Source organism: Nesoenas mayeri (assembly GCF_963082525.1).
Source record: "Nesoenas mayeri genome assembly, chromosome: 1".
Lineage (NCBI taxonomy): Eukaryota > Metazoa > Chordata > Aves > Columbiformes > Columbidae > Nesoenas > Nesoenas mayeri.
The window spans coordinates 188,338,294-188,366,039 of NC_137541.1; the positions used below are offsets into that span (position 1 = coordinate 188,338,294).

General features: G+C 35.0%; 1 protein-coding gene across 4 annotated transcripts in view; it reads right to left on the reverse strand.

Moving 5' to 3' along the window:
• The window catches only part of NBEA (neurobeachin), a gene marked incomplete at both ends in the record, with an annotated part of 484,059 nt that overhangs the window by 235,044 nt on the left and 221,269 nt on the right, over positions 1-27,746 (reverse strand). For all 4 annotated transcript variants that reach the window (XM_080363323.1, XM_080363325.1, XM_080363322.1 and 1 more), the window contains 2 exons: positions 7,515-7,579; positions 21,116-21,177. In XM_080363323.1, coding sequence (XP_080219449.1) covers positions 7,515-7,579; positions 21,116-21,177 — 127 coding nt within the window. The remainder of the gene's footprint in view (positions 1-7,514; positions 7,580-21,115; positions 21,178-27,746) is intronic.

The following is a 27,746-nucleotide window of genomic DNA, read 5'->3' on the forward strand; positions in this document are numbered from 1 at the left end:
GTAAGGGTGACAGAACACTGGAACAGGCTGCCCAGGGGGGCTGTGGAGTCTCCTCTCTAGAGACATTCAAAACCCACCTGGACACCTTCCTGTGTAACCTCATCTAGGTGTTCCTGCTCCAGCAGGGGGATTGGACTAGATGATCTTTTGAGGTCCCTTCCAGTTCTGTGATTCTGTGATAACAGGCTTAAGTATTCATAGGAATAAGAGCAAATGGCAGGCTCTCCACCTAAAAATAGGAGGGTCTCAGACTTACGAGTGAGAGCAGATCAGGTAAGAGTATGTCTGAGGACATTTTGATTCATAAATGTGAGTTATTTGCAAATGTTGTTTAGGAGTAGATAAGAAGTTATGCTAAAACCACATAGTTTATCACAAACAGTGCTGTTTGTTCACCTCTCAGAATTGAAGGGTGAAAACTCATATCTCACTTACTATTCTAAACTGACTTCGCTATCCTGCAGTCAGTTCTTCCTAGTAATAATCTCACACAGAGAAAGATGGCTCATAGTTGATACATTGCTAGATAAAACAATTGTGCTTGTGTTACCCAATCTTTCCTTCATTTGAGATAAACTAAAAAAGCAGATCATTCTCAAGCAGCAATTTTCAAAACAGATTACAAAACGAACATTTGTTATAATTTAGCTAAGGTCTTGCTTCCTCTATTCATTCCTGAAGTTCTGCCAACTCATATGTCCAGGGAAACAGATGTTTCTCTGACTTACTTTCATCAGGTGCCCACAGCTTAATTTTTCTAAGAAGCAACCTGGAAACATGCCACTTTTTCACCAAACACAGTTGTTCTGACAATTATTACTTTTAATGGCATTCAGAAGAAATGAAATCTATCATTACACTTGGTATTTATAATAGGATTCATAAACTGGTCTAACTTGAAGAGTTTGAAGTTCTACAAGATGTCGTATTGCTATAAACACTTCGAAAGTAAACTCCTATAAACTTTAGAAAGTAATGTCTTACTCAGGGGTCTGATCTTTAGCAAAAGGGCAATGATATAAATTTACTAGAGAAAAGTTTGAAATTACACAATGCAAACACCAGCTACTGGGCTACAACATGAGCACATTGACAAGACAAACTTCACGTAGGGTAATTATTAATGTTTCAGAAATGCCACAGAAAGTATAACAAATCCAATAAAACTCAGAGTTGACTGTGAAAGATCTATTCCACTCCTCATAAAGATTTTCTAGTTTGCATAAGTATTCTCTAAATCAAAAGGAACTTCTCTCTGAAATAGTGAACACCCAGTAAACATCCAAGACCAGTAATTACAACTGAGATGGTCTGCATCTCAGAATCAGCCTCAGCTTTGAGATATGACCAGATCAGGCAAGCTTAGAAGGTGAGGGAATGCCCCAAAATCTCTAACAGATCTAAGAACTCCAGCTGTACTGACCCTACAAATAGATATTTACCATAACAACGTATACTTTATCTAACACAAACTGAGTATTAGTCTGGAGGTAGGGAAAGGACAGGTGTAGTAAAGAATATGAGATCATAAAAAAGCACATCTAGCAGGAAGTTCAGGCTCATGCTTCAGCTGGAGTAGAAATACAGCATTCAGTGCCCAGTTTTACAGAAGTATCTATGACAGGAATCTTCTACTTATGGAAGATGACATTTGGGGTGAATTTCCATTAAACAGCCACTTACAGCTTATAAATGATGCTTGCAATCAGAAGTTACAACTGGTGAGGGTGACAATACAGCAACCAAATTTGGTTATATCTGTCAAAGACAGAATAATCAAACACCTTTGTTCTTATTTCTATATTGTATGTGAGTGCTACTGCTTCCCCCGTGTTTTTTGTTTTTGTTTTTTTTTTTTTTGCCTGGATTTGAATATATTGGATACTGCACATGAGAGTGGAATCCTTTGCAAGTTGTTCTGGTAGGCCTCAACTACATAATAGTCATGATGTCCGAAGACCAAGTATCTTGCATTCCTGGATGATTTAGGTGCACTCCCCATTCTGACCTCAGGGTCAATGATCAAGATCATTGTCAAGAGAGAAACAAGAAATAAAATCCTTTCTCCATCCTTCTTGGACTCAACTACTAAATGAGTTCTTCAAGGGGTATCTAGGGATCCAACTGCAAATGTACATCATAAATCAAATACGGCAAATGGCACCATAGATATACCTTTTAACACAGGGCCCGAACATTTAAGTATTGCAGACAGTGAATAATGACTGTGAGCTCATTTACCACAAACTAAACATATCAGAACTGCCAAACTACAACAGAGGATGTCCAAAAGAAAATTTGCTGCTGTTACCCAGCAATCCTAGTTGAAGTAACATGGAAAGATTGTATGCCTTTATTAGCCTCCTTTCAGGATTTAATCAGCAATTCATCTAAATTTATACAAACACAAATTTCCAGTCTATTTAAACATTCTGCTACTCTTTCCAGGAAATTAGTGAAAACTCAACAAAACAGGGTTTAAAAGAAAAAAGACTCCTGTGAATTTTAAGTATCCTTGGAGGTCCAGGTAGGTGGATAAACACAAGTATATATTTTCATGGCTAAAGCAGAAAGCAGACTTAGGTACAGAGATTAATTTACAGAAACAAGGCTTACCATTTTAAATTTGAGATGAAATATAATCTCACATTTCCTTACATTTATATTATGATCAGACTACTCCTACTATTTAAAATGAGGACATTCTTTAAAAAAATAAAGGAAAATATTTAAAATGAAAGGACTAGGTCATCTCTTTAGAGAGGTGAGTGTTGTGTAAACATAAGGCGGGGGGAAACTGAAGTTGAGAATAGTAATCTAATCCTGAAAGACTAATAGTTAATGATCTCTAACATTCACCTCTTAGGCAGGACAGACCCCTGAGATACTCCACTTGTCAAAGGCACCAAGGTAGAGAACAATCAGTTAACCACAACTCTCAGTGTCCCATTATGTAGCCAGTTTTCTACCTATTTAGTTGCCCATCCATTCAGAATATAGCATTCTAACTCTGATACATGGGTATTGTGGGAAACAGTGTGGAAACCTTGCCAATGTCAAAGTAAATTATGTTCACTACTCTCTCTATGTCCACAAATCTAGTTGTTTTATCATAGAGGCAAACAGGCCTGGTCAGGGATGGTTTAGGTTTTGTAAATTCATGTTGACTGTTCTCAATTACCTACTCCTTCATGCAGCCCGAAATGTGTTCCAAAAGTACTTGATACATGGTTTTCCGAAGGACAGAAGAAAAGCTGACCCACTTAGTTTTCTGGTTTTTTGGACTATTTTGAAGATGCGTGTAACATTTGCCTTTCTCCAGGTACCTGTGACCTGTCCCAGTTTCCTTGACCTTTCAAAGACAGTAGTCATCAGCCTTGCATTAGATGCACCCCATCAGGTATTATGGACTTGCATGGAACAATCTATCCCAACGAATCCTTGACTCAATGCTCATCTACTGCTGGTAGTTCTCCTCCTTGAATCCCTTCACTAAAGAAAGAGGCTTGAGAAATCTTGGTGAAGACTGAGACAAATAAGGCATTAAGCACCTCAGTCTTATCTGTCACTAAATCATCCAGCCCATTCACTAACAGGCCACATTTCCCTTGGTCAGCCTTTTACTACTAATGAAGTGGTAGAAGCTCTTGTTGCCCTTGATATACCTTCCAAGTCTCATTTCAAGTTAAGCGTTGGCCTTCCTGACAACTTTCCTTACATTGCTCAAGCAATGTTTCTATATTCCTCCTTTCTAGCCTGCTTCTACTTCCACCTCTGGTGCGCTCTCTTTTTTGCATCAGAGCTTTACTATAATTTCCTTGGTTAGCCAAACCAGTCTCTTGGTACATCTACTTCCTTTCCTGTTCTTGCACTTGGATGAGGGTGTACTTGACGGTCTGTCACCTTTCCTCCCTTGACCTCCACATCCGCCTTCCATGGCATCCTACCTATCAGTTTCCCAAATAAGTGAAAATCTACACTCATGAAGTCTACTCTGCTACTCTCCAACCTCACTTCCCCCAGGACCTCGAACTCCACTATTTCATGGTAGCTACAGCCAAAAATGTCATTAATTACCATATCCAAAAACAATTCTTTGCTTGCTAGTGAATAGCAGATCCAGCTGTGTGCTGGTTCATCCTGTATCAAGAAGTCATCGCCAGCTCACTCCACGAATCTTCTTGACTGGGTACATTCCACCTTGTTACACTTCCAGAGGATGTCAGGAAGACTAAATATCCCCATGAGAACCAGGGTTTGTGACACAGATACTTCCTCAAGTTGTTTAAAGAATGCTTCTTCCTTTGCTTATCCCGAATGGGTGGTCTGTAACAAACTCTCACCATGATGTCACCCTTGCTGGACTCCCCTCTCATCCTGTCCTACAAGTTATCAACCAGACTGCCATCTGTTCCACTGAAGAGCTCCACGTGTCTGAGCTGCTTCTTCACAGAGAAGGTAACACTCCCTCCTCACTTTCTCTGCCTGTCTTTCCCAAGGAACTTGTATCTGTCCATCACAGCACTTCTGTCATGCAGTGCAGTCTGTCCCACCAAATCTCACTCATTCTAGTGAAGTCATAGTTTTGTGATCGCATGTGGAGCAATTTCTACTTCTTGTTTCCCAAGCTGTATGCACTTGTGTACAAATTTACTTGAGATGGGGTTTCCTATCTTATCTTTTGTTCTCATCATCCTGCACCCTTTTCTCCTGACCTCGTCCATCACCATCCCACTTAAATGTCAGTTGTAACATCCTTCCCACATTATTCCTAAAGAACTCTTTTCATGTTCCCTTTTACAGCCAACATCACAGATGCATCCAGCTCATAAATTAAGAAGCCTACTTATGTAGGCTTATATGTGTATACCCATTGTAAATCTGAAATCCTAATTAAGCTGCTATCAGTGAAGCTCTTGACATGTGTGATATGCTCAACATCAGATATTCATAGCATGAAACTGATTAAAAAGAAGTGTAAAGTTCAAGATCATAACCAGAATGTCTCTTCATCATTCAGGTACATTATAGACAGTGTTGTCTTACACTTCCAAATTAAAAATCTCTGTTTATGTTTGCCTTGAAAGTGTTAATTTAAAGCTATAATCAAATACTTTTGTTATACTAAAACAGGTCCTATTTTTAGAAAGCTGTATCAGTGTTTGTATGCTGAATTCTATGAATGTGTCATTCAGACTTTTCTAACAAAACATTATGTAAAACTAGAAAAAACAAATTGAGTAAATCAACTGATTTAAAATGAAAATGCAATTTATTAAAGTGACAGGTATATAGACATTATATGTTTTCTTAACTAAAACTAAACTGAAATATTTTATTTCACAACATTTCTAGTAAAGTCAAAGACCAGAAAGGCACTCAAACAATTTCAAGAAGAAACAACAAAAGTTAGGTACTTAGAAAATCACCTTACAGCATCCATATATTAAAACAGATAGGCATCTAACTGAAGATATTAAAAATTATGATCTGCAATACAACTAAACCTTTTCATCCATGCTCCAATGAAAAGGTTTTCTCAAACTGTTGATTTATTACCCAGGTCTCTCAAAATCTTACCCAGAAAGTCCTTCAAAATGTTCTTACTCTTCCTTTTGCTTTTAATAATTTAAAATTCAATCATTATCGCCCAACGATTATATGCAATTTTACATCCCATTAACCCTGCTTTGTTTTAATTATAAAGATCCTTTGTTAGATTCCTTTAAATGATCCAGCTTATAATTTCAGGTTATCCTAGGGAGCACTTTAATTCAGCTGCACATTCATCAACTGTTTATGTCCTGTTAATTGTTGACAACTGCACAATTGCATTCTCTAGCTGTGATTGATGAACTGCATTCACAAGTTTAGCTATTAAGCAGAATAAATATTTATAACAATTTCCAGTTAAAGCATTGTTATCTTTATACCCAAAAGGATAAATTAAAAACGGAAGGGCTGATTGCAAAGAAGAGCATTCTAGTAATCCACACACACTTATTCTACAACACTTTCCTGACAAAAATATATGAAGGAACATGTGTCTAAGGGGAGATTGATTAGACAGTTCTTTGATTGGATTGAAGCAGCAGTTCTTAAATACTACTTTGTTTTGAAAAGTTACTGTTAGAGGGGAGTAGAGGGTCCACTTATATCTTAATATCTGACCACTAAAAATATGCAGATGTAGGATTTGTTCAGAATGAGAATTTTACCAACAGCAAGCATGCAACGATATCTGAACCCACTTGCCTCAGCTGAGAAAATAAAAAGGGTCAAAATGGGATTCTATATTACTACCCAAGAACATAAGTTTACTATAATTATTCAGTTTACTTCCATGTAATATTTATTGTATAATGTGCAATACATGACCCACTCAAGTGAGCACTACTATGGTTCAAATTTATATTGATGCTTCATAACAAGAAGAATTTCCAATGAAAGGACTACATTTCCAACTGCTACATTTCAGTGTAACTTCAGTGTGCATTGAGAAAGTTTATATCAACCAAAAATTGTGTGTAAAGATACATGCTCCTGTTTTGCAGATATTAATGCTCCTATATTCCTACCTCTGACATTATCTAGTCTCCCTTTTTAAATGAATATATGATTTAACCACTGAAATACCATATAGATAAAAAAAATATCCCATAATAAAGAGATGATTTGATACTTTACTATTGGTAATGACACACTACTGGTGAAAAAAAGAAACCACATATAAAATGATCAAAACTCTTCAACAGTCATATTACAATTTTTTTTTTTTGTTCATTTGTTTTTGCAACTGCACATATCAAGACATCTAGACTCATGGGGATTTAATGTATTGGCCAATACAAGCCACATACGTTACACAAGTGGCTGTGTTTGTCTTTGGCATTCCACTACCAAGAAGGGCAAAGAGTCCCCCTTTGCTACCCAGCTTGCTGGCTGAAGGTACTGACAAACATTTAACAGAGTGGAAGACTTTATGATACTGCGCTAAAATTACTTAAGGATTGATAATGTAGTATCTTAACAATTTGCAAAAGCAAGGGAGCTTTTATAAACATAATCTCTTGTGTGCTTTATAGGACTCAAATTGGACCAGAAATTCTAGATAAAATAACTCCTCATGAACTGTTAGTATGGAGAAGAGCATCTGTAGAGTGGATGTTGTGCTCCTAAAACAGATGGAGCAGCAGATGGGTTTACAGATTGGACTCCCTGGACTGTCTGGGTAAAACAACCTTACTGCTCTGGAAAATGGTGGTTCAATTCTCAAATAAAGCCAAACCTATATACATTTCACAGGAGCTCTATTTCCTTCTGTCAATAAACAAAATTTTCAATATTTACACATTTTCAAATTAAATATTTATTATATTAAATATCTATACAATAAATAACTTAATTAAAATGGCCTTTTCACAATATTTTTGGAACAGATGGTGAGGAAGTATTATTACCCAATGGAATAAATGCAAAATGACTACTTGTTCAAAAGCTTTAAAATTAATTACCTTCCTTCATTGATGAGCTCAATAAATGCAAGTCCTGCATTCTTCTGAATAGAATTTTGCCATTCCTAAGAAGATAAAATATAACATGATCAAAACCCAAGGATTTCAAACCACATTTCTGAAGCTGATCCTGATGACTTCCTAAAGAAGCTTGAATCTAGGCTGAACTTCTTAACAGTTTTGTTGTTGGTGATTTTTAAACTTTTTTTTTTTATTATTTTTTTATTTTTTATTTTTTCAAAGAAGAATAACCAGATAATTTAAAAACTGTAGTTCATTATGGTTTTCAAATAAATTTTAGGTGGTCATGTTTTCTGTTTCAACCTTAAGCAAGCTTTAGTTTTCCTTGTCTAGAGAACATGAAAACACATATTTTTTCTCCAAATCATACAGTTGCCCAGTGAACATACTAAGTGAAACAAAGTCTGGAAGCAGTAATTTCTTAACTTTTCTTCACTGTTAAACCTTGCATATTTTATCATACAGGGCAGACAATAATCTGTGTACCATCCACCTCTCTTTGTTTCTTCTCCATTATAAGTGAAAACAACACAACCTCTAATAACAAACTGAGTATTCAAAATTCTTTTACAATCAACATGAATTTCCAAAATTTAAACCACCTAATAGATATCAGAAGATAACAGCTTTTACTTCATATACCACTAAGTTAAAGAGAAAATTCTCAGTGCATCACAGCTTTTTGCTGTGCAACCTACTGCCTCTATCACCCCAACAGACTTTTGATACTTGATATGAAAAAAGGTCAAGATATCTCTCTAGTAAGTAAAGATTACTTTCTTTTGCAATAATTCCTTGAAACTTTTCTTACAGAGTAATAAACATTCCCTTTTCATCATACAGAAAAAAAATCAAAATACTTTAGCTGAATTACAGTTCAGAGAGAAATTTTGCAGCCTGAGTCTTCATATTATAACAAAAATGGGTAGAGAGCATTACAGTTACAGAACTATTCTGCTTTACATTTCCATTTTTGCAGGACTAAAAAAAATCAGGCAGAAATCCCAGATGCTTATTTCCTGATATGGGCAAAAAAATAGCTTTGCACAGACAAGGAAATTTTCTCAAGGAATAGCTGTGAAAACTAGTTGCTAATCAGTAAGGTGCTTCTTGCTGATCCTATGAAAATTCACAGAATTTACCAAGTCATATGTCTTAAAAAAACCCCAACAATAATAATGTACTCCTCATAGGTTTTGTAGGAGGCAAGCTAAAATACCCAAATAATGAACTTATTATTTACCCATTATGGAGCATGTAAGTCCTGATTAGGGAAGACAGAGTATCAGCACTCACGCCTCTCGCTTGTGTGCCAGAAAACCATTGTAATAGATCCTTTTTTCCATGCTATTGATTTTGTTCTTTTCCAAATACAGTAACTGAAGCAAGCCTAATGACCTAATTTTTGGAATCAATTAAATCACCTTGGTATAGTACAAAGTCACTCGAACTAAGAAGGAAAGGATTCGGTTGCCTAAACATAGGCACTGAGTGCCATTTTAGGAAACAATAGTCTGGGCTGGAGGTAATACTTGAGCTGTAGCATTATTTTTTTCTTTAATGAGAGTCTTTTACTGTACACTATAGAAAGCCCTATTAGTATTTTATTTTGAGCTGCTTTTCTGTACCACAGCTGATATGATTCTGCAGTCAGGAAAGCAGAACTGGTATGACTAGAATTCAGGAAAGAAGAAGAAAGAATTAAAATAAAAAGCTTCCTAAGATGGCTAGAAGAAAGCATGCTAGTTAATTTTTTAATGAGAGGCAGAAGTTTTATCTGTGTCTGCAAAAGACCAAGAGATTCCTGCAAGTCTTTTGCCAGATCTTCCTGCTCAGTGCAATTGTCTCAGGTACTGTAGGACATCCAAAATGCCTTACTGTTTTTTAGGTGAGATACCTTAAGGTACCTAAAGAGCCATTAGATACCTATGTAGAATCAAACAAATATGTTCTTATGTTTCCATAGGTGCAAAATCTCATCAATTTACAAAAAAATCATTATTCATGACAAAAGTGTGTGAAACCTGCCCAAATATCTACTGAAAACTAGTGGAAAACATAATGATGCAGAAACAGAAAGAAACTAGGATTCATGGTTCGTGCATTGCTTCACTACAAACTCATTACTGGAAACTTCAAACTCCCAACTCCCCATTAATCCACAAATAAGGGAATAATTACCACTACTACAATCTCCTCTCAGTTTTAGGCATAATTTAATATAAAAGATTCCTGATACTGATAGGTGAACTGTATTTGTGAAGAGGCACTTGGTTTTGTTTTTCCCAGTTTCTTTTTAAAAGACACAAACAAGGAACTGAAATACTCAGAAATGTCAACATTACAGTTGCCTTTGCAACTGGCCATTTGGATCACAGCATGCACCTTAAGAACTGGATTAAAATGTGGCATTATATGCCCAAAGAATGTGCAGCAATTTTTTTTATACTATCTTAGTTTCCACAGAAAATCTTTCTTACCCCCAAGATGCAAGCAACAAAAAGACAAACACCAAACGTAATGGACACAGTGATGGTAGTTGGAAAATTTACGCTATAGGTAAGTAGGATCATAGGCTAGACTTTTGGTTATAAGCAAGTAAGTGCTTGAATGACTGCACTACATCTCAGGCAGTTTTGGTTCAGCTTCACATCCTTATATGAAAAGCTGGGTGACTTTTCTGCACCTTAAAAATGCTGATGCCAATTACATGCTGAAGTAATGGAAGACTTGGACAAAATCATGTACCATAAAATTTCTTCTATACAAGGAGAATATGTTGACCTTTCTTTGCCTGAAGCTTCTGTTTGACAGGGCAGTGGGAACAACTACTACTGCCAGCGGTGCACCTCTCGGAACAAGGTAGGGTGCAGAAGACTCAAGGATAGAGCCATAATTAAAGATTAACACACACAGTATTCAAGAATGATAACACATCACTTCTTTGAAAGGACTAAAACCGGAATGAAGATATCATTTTTTTAAAAAAACAATTATTCATATTTAAACAAATTTAAAAGTTGTCTTCATACACAATAATTAAATATCATAACTTTAGACATTCAGTTCAATTATTGGCCAGTATGGCTATGTTCTAAATATTTTATATTATGCAAAATTCCATTGAATACATCAAAAATGCAATAACTTATTAGGATACTGGCAATTGCCACCCCTCTGCCCCCTCCTCTATTCTGTCATTGCTTGAAAAGCATCACTGCATCCAGAAAGCATCAGTACATGTTCCCTGACAAAAGGTTCAGCCTGAATCCTGTTATGAAACTGTCCATGCAGAGGAGGACAAGAGATGAATACAATTAGGACAAAAGTAAAAGGCTAGAACTTCTAAATCATGAACCATATCACAGCGCAGATATTACTTGAATTTTTTTTTTTTTCTTTCAAATCATGATATACATTTTCTTACTCTCTCATATTCTTACAGTTTTGACTTATGAGTGTATTTTCTCAGTACAATAAAATTCTCAAGGTTTTCATAATTTACATGAGAGCTCTCAATCTTTCCAATATCTGCAAGGAAGTTTAAAGTTGTATCACAAATTTCACGTTGCTCAACAAACTACAGTTACTGAATGGTGTAGTAATCACCATACAATTCTTCCCCTACAGTTGCCGCTGTCTCAATCAATTGTATCTTCTTTGGAATTGTCTCTTCTCCATATTTTAAACTAGTCTGAGTATTTTTTTCCTTTTTTCTTTTTTTTTTTCCCATTTTGAATATTTCTTTAATTTTCTAGTGTAAGATATTAATAACTCAGTTGATACCTCAATTCTTCAATCACTGTATTTTAATCATAACTTCTTGAGGTAGAGGAAATTCTATTATATTGACTCTCTTCTTTCTGGACCGCTGAATATGTTTGGAGAAAACTCTTATATAGAGCTGAACAGGTGCTACCTTTTATCAGGGTAAGGAAGAGGAAATTTTATAAAAATGTGTTTGCAATTCACAACATGCACATAATTTAGCTTGGGTTTGAAGTCCGTGTTGTAAAATTACCTTCTAAAATCACCAATAACTTGGTTTACTTCATTTAAGAGGAAAGATTCAAAGGGAATGTTACAAGATTGAAGGAAATGTATCTTTAAGGTAGAAAACCATGTCAAATAAAATTAGGTAAAACCAGAAAAAACAGCTGATTTCAAGATACAGCCTCATAAATTTCTGAGAAGATTATACAGTTTTTAAGATCATAGGATTGTCGCTACCATTCCTAGAAGAACTGAACTAAAGATATTGGAGTCTTAAAACCTTCCACTATTATTTGGAATGAGAATCAGATCTAAGAATTACAATTTTACTGTCTTTAACCTTCTCTCATACTCACATCTCAGGCAGTATGTATACTGCTGATAGATGATAAAATGTATTTTGGGTCTACTCTTTCAAGTAAATTTGGGATCAATTTTAGGATTTTATGATAGGTCCTCCATTTTAAAAGTGACTATTTCCCACCATAAGTAAGTTGCAGAATGACTGACGACATCCTCCTGGAAGGCAAACTGGAGTACACGGGCTTATAGCCAAATCACGGAAAACAAAAGAATGTGAAACTTTCACAACACTATTTGTATAAATATGACTTTAACAATGCAGCAAATGTAACAGGAAGTTTTAGATTTCACTTTCACAAGACTAAAGCCTAATTTTTTCTCTATTTTCTTGACCTGGAGTAATGTTCCTTTTTGGATTTTTGAAAACACACAGACCCTTGCCCTTCTGATCACCTGTGGTAATTGCCCAATTTATCTTGGAAATGAAGTCAAGCATTCCCAGAGGAGCATTTCATTGTTATCTTAGCAGAGAAAAAAAAATACACAATTGCAAAAACACGTTATCCAAACAACACTAGGGAAATGCCCAAATTTATTTAGATAATACAGTATTAACCTTAATCACCTCATAGACATTCTGCATATCTTCTAATGCAGACAGAAGATACATGCTAGGAGTTATACACATCTTCATAACTTCTTGAGCTTCCTTTCTGTCTGGAAAAATAGTTCTCCTTTCAAGAAATACTAAAATTATTATTAACAACATGTGTTGTTATGTACGGCTATTAATTCCAAAAGCCAGTCCACATATTACTCAACCAATCTCTCATGTTAAAGGCAGATAACTAATTTGAAGTCTTCCAAAATGCACCACTAAAGATAAGACTTTTTGATGTAAGGAAAACTACTCATATTGTCTCCATTAGGTATATAATGAAACCCCCCAAACTATGGTATATTTATTAACAATGATGGCCTCCAATAATGAGCTTTTTCACCTTTTCTCAGCCCTTTAGGAAATACCAGTTGACTCTTTCTGACTGTCTAGGTGTTTTTCTCTGATCTAAGAATTACAAATTACATGCAACTTAATAGAGAAGTCAGGGGAAGACACTTTGCCATTTTAGGATATGAGGAAAGTAATTCTTTCAGTTTTCTGATCCTGCCTGTTTTGCCATGAATCTAGGAGACATTCAGATCAGCATCTCACTGATGTGTAATAAATATACTCTTTGGCATTTGTTAAGGAAAATTAGTCTGACATGCAAGAGGAAGGACCAGAAGGTCCATGGTGACTCTGGTGTAAGTAAGATATTGAAGAAGAAAACCTGCTGATTACTAAAGGCACCCGCAGCAGTTTACTGAGTATACAAGGATCTGGAAGGACATCTCATAGAGTAATCAAGAAAGTAAACTGTCCAACAAGTAGTAAAGAATACAGTGATGGTTTCCGTTTGAAAGTTAGATTACCAGAAGAAGAAGGTCAACAGATAAAGATTGAGATAAGGCTTGAAGATATTCCACATATGGACAGGAAATCAATGCAAGAAAATTCTCTGATACCCCTTCAGCGTAAAAACAGATAATGCAAAATTATCACATTTTGGAAAACTTTCAGAATTCTATAAGGCAAGTGAGAAACACTGGGGGGGAAAATAAAACAAAAAACATTCCCCCATCCCAACAAACCACTTAATTTCTATATTAAAAAAATATAAAGAAAAAGGTGTTCTCCTTCCCCTGTAACTTGTACTGGAGTCTATTTCTGGTTTTGGAAATTGAACCAAGTGTGTATAACAACCTATTTGTCTATAGACTGTGCTCTGGATTCTGGAGAGCCTCAAATCAACATCAGATTGTAAGTATATGTTTAAGCTGTACCATATTTGATAATGGATAAGGACACAGTAGAAATGTTGCTTCTTTCTTGCTGAACCTTTATATAGTCCAAAAAAGATGACAATATTAAAGAAAGTACTTGCTTCAACTACAAAGACTATTTAGTGAAATTAAATTTGAATCTGTAACAAAATGTGAAGCTACAAACCCTCAATTTGGAGCTACATTACTGGCATTTTCATATACCTTTCTAGTGCTTTGTACTGTGCATGACAATCTATGGGATTTTTTTTTGGTTTTAACTTATTTCTCTCCTATCAAATGCCAAGATTTCTTCCCTTTTTTTTTTTTTTTTTTTCTTGACTGCCACGGGGCAGTCTTTTCTTCCTCCAACCTGGACCATTCCACCTGCTACCTGCATTGAGCTATTTCTTTCGTGGCTACTCTAGAAGTACAATCAGTTAAGAATTACTATTTAATCCAGAGTTACTTTTTATTTTCATGCGACTGTTTCCACCATTGCATGTAATGGTGAAAGGGAGTGATCAGGAATATGGAGCTAGAAGTGGAGAAGACATGACACCTCTGCCAGTGTTATTTGGGCCAGAGAGAAGCCTAAGCTGAACACTGAAACTGAACCCTAAGAGTCTTTTGATGCAGAGATCCGAATTAACAGCTTGCTGCTACAAAAACATAAGTTTTCTCTCTTCTCCCCTGTGCTCCCAGGTTTGCAATCCTGAATCCTTCTCTTTGGGTAGCTCTGGTGGTTTTCAAACTAGGGTCTCAGCCAGCTTAACCCACTAACCCAGGAAACAAATGTTTGAACAGTTTTCAGATGTGTTTCTGTCTTATGAATATCAAAAGTGGGGTAAAGCAGAGAAGAAGCTGCAGGACAGAAGCAGTGTAGCAGATCCAGAACTTTGCTAGGATAACTGTTTTCAAGATCCACTGGAAAAACAGATTATTGAAAAAATAAGTTTCTGTACATTTACATATGTGCTTCTATGTATCCTACACAGAATTTTAATTTAGACTTTTGCAGTGACATGATCTGCAGCGTTGTCTCCTCCTAGTCACATTGGTAGAAATACAGAGACAATGGATAATCCAACAGGACAAATGGGAAAACATGGCCAAAGGTAAAACATCCAACTTGTTTCCTGATTAGGAAAAAGAAAGAGTAAAAAAGTACACCTCCATAGGAAATTGCATAACCAACCTTATTTCACCACTGAAGTTATATCAGATTTAATTTTCTAAGTAGATTAGTTCCAGATTCATTTTTCTTTAGATTTAAGAGAAGTCATAATGACACACACAATCACATAGAATGGTTGGGTTTGGAAGGGACCTCAGGAGAGGTCCAAAGCAGGTTCATCTAAAGTAGATTGTATAGTAATGTGTCCAGGCATGTCTTAAATGTCTCCAGAGAAGGAGACTCCACAACCTCTCTGGGCAGCCTGTTCCAGTGCTCTGTCACCCTCAAACTAAGTTTCTCCTCATATTCAGATGGGACCTTCTGTGCTTCAGTCTGTGCCCATTGCCCCTCATCCTATCATTGGACACTGAAAATAGTATGGTCTCATCCTCTTGACATCCACCCTTGAGATGTTTAAAAACATTGGTGAGATCCCCTCTCAGCCTTCTCTTCTCCAGGCTGAACAGACCCAGCTCTTTCAGTCTCTCCTAATAAGAAAGGTGCTCCAGACCTCTAATCATCTTTATAGCTCTCTGCTGGACTCCCTCCAGTAATTCCTTGTCCTTCCTGAACTGGGAAGCCCAGAACTGGACACTGTAATCCAAATCACTTTTCTTCAGCCTTCCTACTGCAGTTGGTGTCAAAAAGACAAATAGCAAACACTTCTGTTAGTGTGCTGCTATCACAGTTACTCTGAAAGGGTTGTAACTTACCAAACAAAAATTAAGGAGTATGAGAACTCTAGGAATACCTTTGGAGAGAATAAATAAGGGCCATTAAGCATAATTAAAGTTGAGTCTAATATTAGCAACAGGAACAAATACATACAAAATTATTATAAATAAATCTATAATGATAATCAAAAGGGTTCTAATAATGTATAATGTAAAGCAGACATACAAATCATGTAGTATAGAAATAAAGGTAACTGTCTTAAGATGGAGACAGGTGAAATACCTGTGAGGATGGTGCTTGATAAGAAGCAACTGTGCATCAGAGCAGAGAATTCCTACTTAAACTTTTCTAGAAAGCTTTCAATAGAGTATGTTTAGTATCAAGAAGCATGGATTGTGTTTCTGTTCTATGAATCCTACATTTTGGGGCTGTTTCTGGTGAGCTGTAGGGAGCAGAAAAGGATTTCTAAGAAAATTTCTTCAGCTGCTTGGTTTCTGTGTTGGGCAGCTGCAGTTTCTGAAGCCCAAGGGCTATTCATCCCATACTTTGAGGCAGAATGCACATCTAGATGTGCTAGTCCGTTCTGAAATCTCTCTAGGGCCTGGCTGATAGGTCTGTGTATATTCTTAGAACTAAACCTATCACCAAATTTACTCAGTGAGAATTTGCTTCAAATTTGCACTGGCAAAGGCACTTCTTTTTTTTTTTTCTTTAACCTCTCGTTGGAGTGGGAATAATTTCTTCATATTGTTTCAAACTTTTTCTTGCCACTTAGGACAACAGAAAATACACTCACCCACCTTACCTTCTGCCCCTTTCTGCCACTTTATAGTTTTGATTGCTGCAATATATGTAGTAGTATACAACTATTAAATTTTACATGCGTCAAACTGCCAGGAAGTGTTTTATGGACTCTGCTGCATGGGAGCAGATCCTTCACAGATCCTTTTTGATTAAGTATGTACTGAATGGCTGCCTGTGATATGGAGCAACAGACTGAACTCAGCCCAAGTGGCTTCTAAACTTCCAGGTTAATAGATAAGACAATGTGGACAGACACAGCTCATTTATGAGGCTCACACTGTCAACCAACATCTGAAAGGCTTAGCTGAAGCTCAGCTTACCCATTAATTACATATCAGGGTTTGACAAGTTATGAATAAACTCCTGGTGTAGTTTGTTTTATTTAAAGCATTTTAAGTTTTATAAGTTTTCATAAAAGTAAATAATTTACAGAATCTACCTACAGTTCAATTATAAGAAGGACCACGTGTTATCTTTTAGTTGAGAATCTCCTAATAGGTTTTAATTGCCAGTTTTAAGTAAAACATTTCTTGTATGTATATCCTTTTCCCCACTCCTCATAAAGTTTTTTTTTTTTATAAAAACCTATTTAAAAGAGATAGGATCTAAAGTAAATATTTTTCCTCAACACAGTAATTCAGAAGTGAATTATTTTCTTTCTAGTTTTGATATTTCCTTTGGAGGCTTCCAAATTACAATCTTGATCAAACTTTCAACATGGGGAAGGGAAAATCAACAGAATGAACGATATATTGACAACTACAAAATCTGAAAATTTGCCTGGTATTCTACAATCTTAAATGACATAGTATATTTTTCCTAAAGTAACCATTTATCCATTATAATAGTTATGTTTTTAAACAGGTCAAATAGCAAGATGTCTTAAATACTAAGACAGTATTTTCTATTTAAGAAAATTAATTTCCCCTGTTAATAGATAAGATACAGAAAAATGCAAGTGGCATGAGGTAAAACACCTTTGGGATAACATCATTCAGTCTCTGCAGAAGCTGTATCCCCAAAGAGAAAAAAATTGCAAAAGGTCTGGAAGTAATTAGAAGCTATTGTAGTGCTTTGGCCACAAAAGAAAAAAAAAAAAGTAAAAAAAGTAACTGAAATCTAAATCTGATGTAAGAAGGAACTAAACTGCAAAAATTATTTTATTTTATGTATGGTTTATTGAATAAATCTGCCACTCCAACAGCAACACAGCCGTGACATGCTCAACTAAGCTGAGGGAACAAAGACCAGCTAATCAAGCACAGATCTTGTCAAACATAACACATCTTTATCTGTTTTATGTTAAAATAGACTAAATCCAAATGAAAATGCCTGTTTTATGAAAAGTGAAAATCATTATATGTTTATTATCAAGTATCCAGAAAAAAATATATTTCAAGTACTTGATTGTATGCTTTTGGTTTATATAATAAATAAAGCAAATAAGGTCTTCAAATTAACCTAAATTCTAATCTAGTGAAGTAGATGATACTAGGAAAAAGAAAATGGGTTCAGGGAAGCAAGTTACAGTGCAAGAGAGACTCTGAAAACAGAAAGAGTGGAACTTTTTGTTCTTTCCTAAACCCACGAATGATGCACTATCCCTACAGGAGTTCCATTAGAACTTAAAATGTATTTTTCACAGAAACTCCAAATTCCTTTGGGGGAAAGGCTTGATTGCATATCCCTCAGAGTCTAAAATGCTGCCCATATGAATTGAATTATCCATGACATGTACCTTCAGACATTTGTAATGTGATATTTCATGTAAATTTAGACCATACCTTGGACATGAGCCCCTGGCAATGTTGATTTTATTCAGGAGCTCAGATAAGAAAAAAAAATCTGACATCCTTGCTAATCTGTAGTCATTAACATGGAATTTCCACCATAAAGAGCATAAAAGCATCTAATTTGCTGTAGCAAATGAAAGGAAAACAAACTTCGCATTTCCCTTTCCTTCTCAATGTCTAAAGTTACTTTGTTCTGTGCAAACAAAATCATATGTTTCAAAGGTTTTTAATATTGTCATCTATCTTTTGAATGACACAGTTTGAACTTCCCCACATAATCTGTTAAATGTCATTCAATTTGAATATGAAGGATTTACCCGTGTTAGGAAGAAAAGCTATAGCTGCATTAAGATTACCAAAAAACACAGCACTTCATATAGTCTCTCCAGTTCATATTACTCAATTATCATATGGAAAAGCTCAGGTAGCACTATCTGTTTTTTTAATAGAGATGAGTTAACCTCATTTGCTGTGCGCAACATCTCCTAAACTTCTGATTGCAAGTTCTGTAAGCTATAGGCTGGATTAAGATATTTGTCTCTCTGCCACACTCTTCTTCTAGTCATCTTTTGTACTGGTATTTTTATAGCATTTACTTTGTGCTTTCTCTTGATAAATAGTTTCAAAATGTAAATGTAAATAGGTAAAATGAACTAAATTTGTCCTGCAGATGAATAGAACTACAGACCTGAATGTTTAGGACACCTATAGGATTAAATACAATATTCTATGCAGATGCAATTTACAGAAGAAATAATTCTGGAAGGTGAGGGGAGGGGAATACAATTTGCACCGCTACAGCCCCCTGTTGACCAGTTCCTGTAGAAACATTTAACATCACTAACAAATATAGCATTAGCTTCTGAAGTACTTAGTAAAAAGTGGACATCAGGATACAAAACCTTCCTCATTTAGTAGATAAAGAAACAACCTTGAAGTATCAAATGAGGTATAAAAACCAAAAGCTTGCAATTCCCCCAAGTCATTGAGTAGATGGAAAACAGGTCTCCCAAGCAAACATTGAAGGAAATGCATAAATGTTCAAAATTTCAAAATTATTAGGATTTTGATATTATTTCAGCTATAAAATAAAGCTTATTTTAAAAATAGTAAAATGTTTTTTAAATAATAAATAACACATAAAGTAGTCATAAAAATAACAAATTGATTTAGCTGCATTTGTTACATAGCTTTACTGGGATGTCTGAAGAAAAAAGCACCGCAGAAAGAGCTTAAATTTCTCTCTCTTCCTTTCAATCAATATTTGAGGCAAAGTTTCATCTCTAGGGCCCTTAATGGCAGGAATTCCTGGAGCCAGCAAATGAGTAATGTTAAACCTATGATTAGATGATGAGGCCATCAAAGACACTAGACCCTAATGCTACATTCCACTTTCTTCCTGAGAACTGCAGTAAAATACCAAAGGCTAGGGAAGAAAGGACTGTAAGTTATTCCTTCCCTCAAGAAAATGTTTCAAAAGCTGCTAAAAAAAAAAAAAAAAGAAAAAAGGAAAAAAGAAAGGTTGCATGACATGAACATAGAGCTCAGAAGCCTTAATGGATCTTTTGGTACTTTCCTGGAACCCAGGACTTCACCATTAGGTAACAAATTTTTCAAGTGCCCTGCTGGAGAAGGTTTGAAGTTCAAACCCCACTGAGGATTCCTGCCAGGGTTGTATTTTTCTTTTTCTTTTACTTTTTGCTAACCAATATCCACCCTGGCTAGAAGAGGAAGGAAAAAAAAAAAAAAAGAGAGGAAAAAAAAGGAAAACAATATTTAATGATTTCCTTATGACACAAGCTTGAAGAAACGTAACCTACAGACTGGCAAATAGCAGGTAAGTTGGAGCTCCCTCCCCCCAGATCAGTTGTAAATGTTAATTATCTTCAGATAGATTCCTCAAAAGTAAATCTTCATTTCAATTACTCCTAGAAACTCATTCATTTTCAGTAATTTTTTGGTGCATGTTCTCAATGTGCAGCAGTGAATGCTCAGGTAAAGCTACAAACAAGTCATTTTCCTTGGTAATAATGTAACAAGTTAACCCGGGCATTTTATATGATAACTTGGTTTAAATGATATGATAAATCTGTGGGGAAATTTGTATAAGGTACTGTTAATAAGTCTTCAGAGAAAGGTAAAAACTTGTTATTTCGATCTATTAGGTCATCATATTTTTCTTATATTTTACAAAATGAGCAAAATTCTAAAATGTTTGTTGATAACTTATTACCGGCAGTTTATAGTAAAAGGATAAATATTAAACTAGCCAGTAACACTTCTGTCAAAAAGTACAGTTAAAATTGAGATATAAACAATGCACACAGTATTAGGAATTATATTAGTTTTGAATATTTTACTTGTGAAAGCAATTCAAAATGATAATTGATTCAGATTCCTGATAAATCCATTACTGCTATGCAAAAAAAAAAAAAAAAAAAAAATTAACCGCAGCATATTTAAAATGGAAATCCTCTGCTTCTGACAGTTCTTGAAGACTATCTAAGCCATGTTCCTCCGTTTTTTATATACTGACAGCTATATAAAATATGCAATAAGTTATGCCATGCATATCAAAAGTAATAAAGTCACCACAAAGTAAGGTTTTGAAAAATTACTAATTCAAAACCGAATTTCAACATAAAATTATGAAAATAGTATCTTATTTATGTATTACAAGTAAGAGCTGGCTTGAAATAGAGTTTATACACATTAGAAGTGCATAACATACATCCATGCACTTCTATAAAAACAAATGCAAAAACACATTGTATACCCTGTGAACATAAAGAAAGTATGGCATGTATTAAAAAAAAAAATCTACAATTTATATGCTAATAGAAGAGATTAATTTTTATTTTCTTATACTGAAATGGAAGAATGAAACAAACAGCAAGATGCAATTCGTAGTCTGGCACTAATCCTGCACTATGCAAAGAAACTAATACAATTAAAACCAGAGAATGTCTTACCTGTGAACAAAGCAGCATAACAAGTTCAACCACCGAAGTACTCGACTTCATACAAACCAGACCTGCAATAAACAGTCAAAAATTAATGGAAAAGATTGGTGATATTTAATTATTATAGCTCTGTGGTTTCTTAAATTCCACAAAATAGCTGTTGTGTATTTTTTGTCACTCAAATTCACTGAAACAAGTTTTAAACACAATTATCTGAGAATTTCAGATTCAAACACACCTAAATGTTCAGAAAGTATCAAAGAATCCCCTGGGATAACCTATACCCGTTTCAGGACAGAACATTTTTTCATTAAGCCTTTTTGGCATTTAGCTTAGTTCACTATTTGGTCAAATAAATAAATAACTACCTATGTATATCCTCCAAATTTATTGAATATACAATAAACATTAAAAAAAAAAAAAGCCTTTGAATATTAAATTCTGTAAAATCTTACAAACAAATGCATCATATATAAACAGATATAGAATTAGGTCTTTGCTTAGAAATCATTTTATTATCATCCGGTAATTGTTTTTCCTGCAATCAAAAGCTTGAGTGTTAATGAAAGAGGCACTCACTTGAAATCTTGTTTTTATTGAAATTATAACCAGTAATTTGTAGTCTATGCTTCTTAAAAAAACCCTTGAATTATGCACTGTAACTGTTACTCATTGTTTTGTACTGAATTTGAATAATCAACACCTGATAATATTGCCACTATTGTAAATAGTCGTTTGCAGCTTTGGAAATTCAAATCTGCTTTCTGAGAGAAGGATATCGTATCTAAGCATTTAAAAGATGTATTGTAAAGAGACAAGAAGGGAAATCCACTTCTATGGTTAAGTTTATATATGGCAGCTTCTGTTATCTAAAATCATATAGGTAACACAATGATATGATAGTTTAGGGCATGGAAACACTGGTTGTGTTACAAAAATGATAAATACACAGACATAAAGCTTTCAGCTAAGGACCAAACAGGAAGCTGAAAAGCAAAGTGATGTGCTTTAAGTAGGTTTCTACAAACAGCGATTAGAGACAAAAGCACTCCTACACAATGGCATGTATATTTATTGGGGGAGTGGATAAATACCCTTTAGTGCTCATTTTGCTAACAACCTCATCCTTATTGTACAGTAACACAGAACAAGCTGTAAGAAGCCACTAGTATTCCATTCTATCAGATATACCGGCAGACAGTTAACTAATGAAATAAGAGGCAGATGTGCAAAGCTCATTTAGGGAGACAATTGCTGTAATTGATCAGCTATTCTCATGCTCAAGTGCTAGAGGATCAGAAAGATTAATGGGATACTTATCACCTGCAGGCTACCTCCACTGTTTGAAAGCTGACAAAGAAAACCCAAACAGAAAACAGAACTCTACAGTTAAGCCAATGGAGGTAGCACAAATATAAAATATTTTAATCACAGAATGTTCTCTGGTTTATTATGAATCCGTTTCTTTGCATCTTCACCAAATTTCCAAAAAGAATAGAAAACTCAATGCAAAATATACACTTTAAAGAGAAACACACAATGAATATATCCTGTCTTAATTCATTAAATTAGAAGTTTATAACTTTCAAAGACAGTGATGATACTTACGCCACCTGTGTAGCTTAAAATGATACAAAAGAAAGTTTGGATCATGGATTGAAATAAACATGCCTAAAATGGCACAAGGCTAGGATAACTGCTCATGATTATCATCCAGATAATGATGATCTAGTCTTAATGACACAAATATGACACAAAAGTGATAATAACCCTAGTGCAAAATTTTCTGTTTACAGTAATAAGAATTTTTATATACTATACTTTTAAAAAGCCTGATGATTCTATGATCATCTGACCTAAAACTGCTATCTTTTTTCTATTTGTATGGATATCAATTGATAACGTTTGGTATATCACATCTAATCAACTGCAAGCTTGGATGGAGCATTCTAGCATCAGAAAAGAGAATGGAACCGATTTTGCTGAAATTAAGAAAGAGGAGAATGCAAAACTGACATCTGGTTAGCACATCAGCACACCCATCAGGTGTAAGCAGCTCTCTAATTACCTACTGATGAAACAACCATTGATAATAGCCATTAACACCTTTCATAGCCAGTAGTGTTCAAAACTTGATGTACTAGGGGGTTGGTTTTCATGTCAAAAAGAAACATAACTACCTTGGAGACTGTAGCACTTTTCATATGTGAAAATACAGAGGGGAATAGGAACGTGCCATAAAAGCAGCTCACGATGTCAAAGATGGATGCAAGGAACACCCTTAGCAGACAGCTCAGTCTACAGCAGAAATAGTTACAAATAAGCAAAAATAAGAGTAGCCATGACAGAAAATGAGGAATCCCAATGCATCTTGATTGGTAGGAAGAAGGAAATAGAAATATTTTCTCTTCAAGTATTCATACCATATATTCCTTGAAGTAAAACAGGACACAGAAATGTGAAACATTCATGGCAAGGCCATCATTTCATGTTACAAATTTGTAACTTATTAGACTCCTACTCTCACTTCAGGGACTCCTTCCACTCACATCATAGGAGGATAGATGTACACCCTCCATTATATGTTCCATTTCCTTGTTCCAGGCTGCCAAGGGCTCTAGTTCTGTATCCCCTGTGCTTCTTCCCATTTGCACTTATTTCAGATTAAGCAGGAAATATTTGTTGTTTGTTTGTTTGGTTTTTTCCTGCTATGCAAAACACAATCTTCACAGTTTACTGTCAGAGCTATGGAGTCAACAGTAGAGAATGATAAAAACAGATCAGACCTAAAGGACGACAGATCCATTTCTGCCTATGAGGAAAAACTGCCAGAATGCAACCTCTGGTTTATGAAGATCCCACGTAATCAAAAGCTGTAGGCGAAGTTAAGGAAGAATCATCATCTCAGTCCTGCATAACTTATCCTACGTAGATCAAAAAAAAAATTCATTGTAACAATCTTCTGTTTTTTAAATTTGTGTGATCCTCTGTTCTAGGAAGTCCAGCTTGACTGAATTGTCTCACTGCTTCTGGCTTGGTACAGGCACTAAAATAATTGCCTTCATCTGACAGTATATAGTCTGACAGACAAAAAAAAAAAAAAAAAAGGAAGAGAATGGGACAGAATGCACAAACTGGTTGATGTATCTTCACAAAATCAAAACCAGAATTTGTAACATGAATCAGAATAGAGATCAATTTCCTAAGTCCCAAATGCACTAACAACTGCCTTTATTCTTCCTCTTTACGATTTTGCAGGATATGACAGGGGATTGTTAGAGTATGCAAAATTTCACTGGGTTTAACACAATGAGTAACAAAATTTATAACAAGCTTTGAAAATAATGGCTTCTTTGAGGAGAGCACGCAAATCTATTTTCAGTTCACTTCCCCCCCCAATAAGAAAAAAAAAAAAAACAAAAAAAAACTCCAATAAGAAAAAGTATTTGCAATTCAAACTAAAACTGTTGCCTGCATTCTTCAGCTGCAGATAAGTTCTTCCTATACCATCTGTATCAAATGCCATTAAGGAAGCTAATGTAATTACTAAAATACAAGTGGATATTTCCTGCATACAGAAAGGTTAAAAAGGTCATTGTTCAACTGAATAGAGTATGTGCTCTTTATATTTGCTGTTCTTAGTACTTTTCTTCATGGTCTATTCTCTGTCCATTAAATACAGCCACCAAAATTCAGCAATTTGATGGCAACAATGACCACATATATGGATGCGAAAACTGGGAGCATCAAGTGCATGACCTTAGCTAGTCTGGAATAAATGATGTATGTCGGGCAATTATCTCGAAATGCTCTGGTTTACTTGACTTCTTTTTCAGTGTTCTTCTGTTGGCACAAAGATATGCTAATTATTTCTTTTCACTATGACTTATTAATGTCTAAAAAAAGATTAATTTCAACTATACTATTTTAGTCATGCCTGTGGCATTAATGAAGTCATGGGTTCAAAACCTTGGAGTCACCATGCTGAACTAGTCAGTGTGAATTTCTATGTTAAAGAAATGTAGGCTGATAAAATATCTTTTTTTTTTTTTTTTTTTCAAATTCTTATGAAATAAGATGGTTTTGATGGTTTTTAACTTTTTAGTATTATTAATACAATGTGTGTACGAGTCGAACTGAATACCACCACAATTTCATCTGGTCTTTATCAAGGGTTGCCTGCATTTTCTTTCAATGATTTTACTTTGTGTCAACTTAAGCCCTTATTGGAACTGGAATCAATTGTAATATTATCAAAAACAAAAGTTAAATGTTTTTATATCTTACATTCAACTTAGAAAAAAAGATGCAATTAACTATACTTTAGAGCCTGCAGAAATGTTTCACTCAATTATAGCTTCTACTTATTTGAAAGTCTCAGGTATGGCTAAATAAAAAGCTTGAGAAAGTTTAATCCACTTAACCCAGTTCACAGCAAAAACTTGGACTTTATTACTCCTGTACAGTGTGTTATCAACACTACAGGAGATTTGAACAGAAAAAAAAAAAATGTATATGGCAAAATAACAACATGCTGTTCTATGTATTGTTTTATTAACATATCAAAAGTGCATAAAATGTACTTCAAAATGGGCATAGGGATCTAAAACTAGACCAAAAAAAAAATCTGAAAATATTAGAATTCTCCTTTTTAACTTGTATTTTGTAAGGTCAGCTGCCTTCTATCTGCTATTTATATAGCCTTCCATGTATTGTAAACAAAATTGTATTGTTTCAAATTGTTTACTGTAATTACTAATAACTCATACTGTGGTAAGTTGTGGTCATGGATTAAAATAAAGGTAGTTTAATAGGACAGAAAGAGAAAATAATAATGATAATAATAAAAACAATGATAATAATTATAGTAAAAGAATATATAATAGTGATGCACAACGCAATTTCTCACCACCTGTTGACCAATACCCAGCCAGTTCCCAAGCAGCAGTTGCCCTTCCTACCCCAGTCAACTCCACCAAGTTTATATGCTGAGCATGACATCATACAGCATGCAATATCCCTTTGGACAGTTCAATTCAGCTGTTGGCTATGTCCTCTCTCTGCTTCTTGTGCACTTCCACACTGGCAGAGAGAGCATGAGAAGCTGAAAAGCCCTTGACTTAGTATAAGCACTACTTAGCAACAATTAAGACATCAGTGTGTTATCAACATCAGTCTCATGCTAAATCCAAAACACAGCACTATAAGAGCTACTAGGAAGAAAATTAACTCTATCCCAGCCAGAACCAGGACATGGTAATTTTGCCCATAACCCTCAGAGACGTCTGTACCAAGAAACAGAGCAGGAATTTTCCACTAGTAATTGCTACTCATGAATTGTGTCGCCATTTTTGATAGACTATGTCCTTATACTCTGTTCAACATTTGTTAGGAATGGCATGACAAAGTTTCAAGAACAGTTCATGCTGGTGACAGACACTAAAGCATGTTCTGGCTCTGACAGTACTAGGAAAAAGGTGATGGTGATCTTTTGAATGGAAATGCCAGTTTTCCTTGAAGTTTATTTGTTCTTGCAAAATGTCTTCTGCCAGCAAAATCTTATGGAAAAAGTTTTTTTGAAATGTTTTGCTAAATCCAACTTCGAATCAAAGAAATAAACTTGGGATTTCTTTTTTGACCGTTCATTAAAATTACCTGGATAGTTTAAATCTACATTATTTCCTGCCTGTCGTATGTCATTCAGAGAAACCTAGATTCAAATTGATGGTTTTAATCAATTACCAAGTTGCTAGTGATTTCACTACAGAACTGGAAAGATAGTTTGGAGGGAAAAGTAAAGATAGATGAAATGTTTGAAAGTAAATGCTAAGTATGTAAAACTATTAGCTGAAATGACATATTCTTATTCCACGCAAAGCAACTATTAAAAAACAAAAAGGCAAAAAACCCCCAAGATGTGTATTAAACATAACATAATATTTTGCAAGAAAAAAACCTCAAAACTGGTTTTAGAGCCATACGTATGTCACATACTTGGTAGACGTTAAAATTACACTAATGGTCTTAATTTATGAAAAGCAAAGACTGGCAAATATTCAGGAGTTACAGAAAGTCTGCAGATGGAAATCACTGTCATGTTGCAAAATAATTACAACTCCACTTTTACTAGATGAAAGCAAATACTATTCCAAATAATGTACACTCACTAAAATAACAAAGTCAGGGTTATGGATTTAACAATTCCCTTCAGCAGCTTTGACTGGCAGCACACAATATTACCACCAGCTCTAAGGACTATGAAGGATGGCTGTATTAGTACTCCAGACCATCCTTTGTATGGGTAGATCCCCTTTACAGGAGATACAGAAAAACATGATGAATGTAAACTTAGTGCTTTTGTAGTTCATCAGGACAGTTGTACTTAAAAGATTTTTTGTTATGGTGAAAGAAACTACACAACACATGTAATATCTTTTACACCTGGTACCCAAAAATCTAGGAAAGGTATCATCCAGGTTATCGAATGAAGTGCCTTTAAAATATTATCAGAAATCTTTAGAACTCGTAACTTGAGATAAACACCTCAAGTAAACAAAGATAGGTCAACATAAAAAGTAAATTTTAATCTGTTCAAACCGAACTCAAATGGTGCAGATCTTTTAGTGACATTCGTAAAATA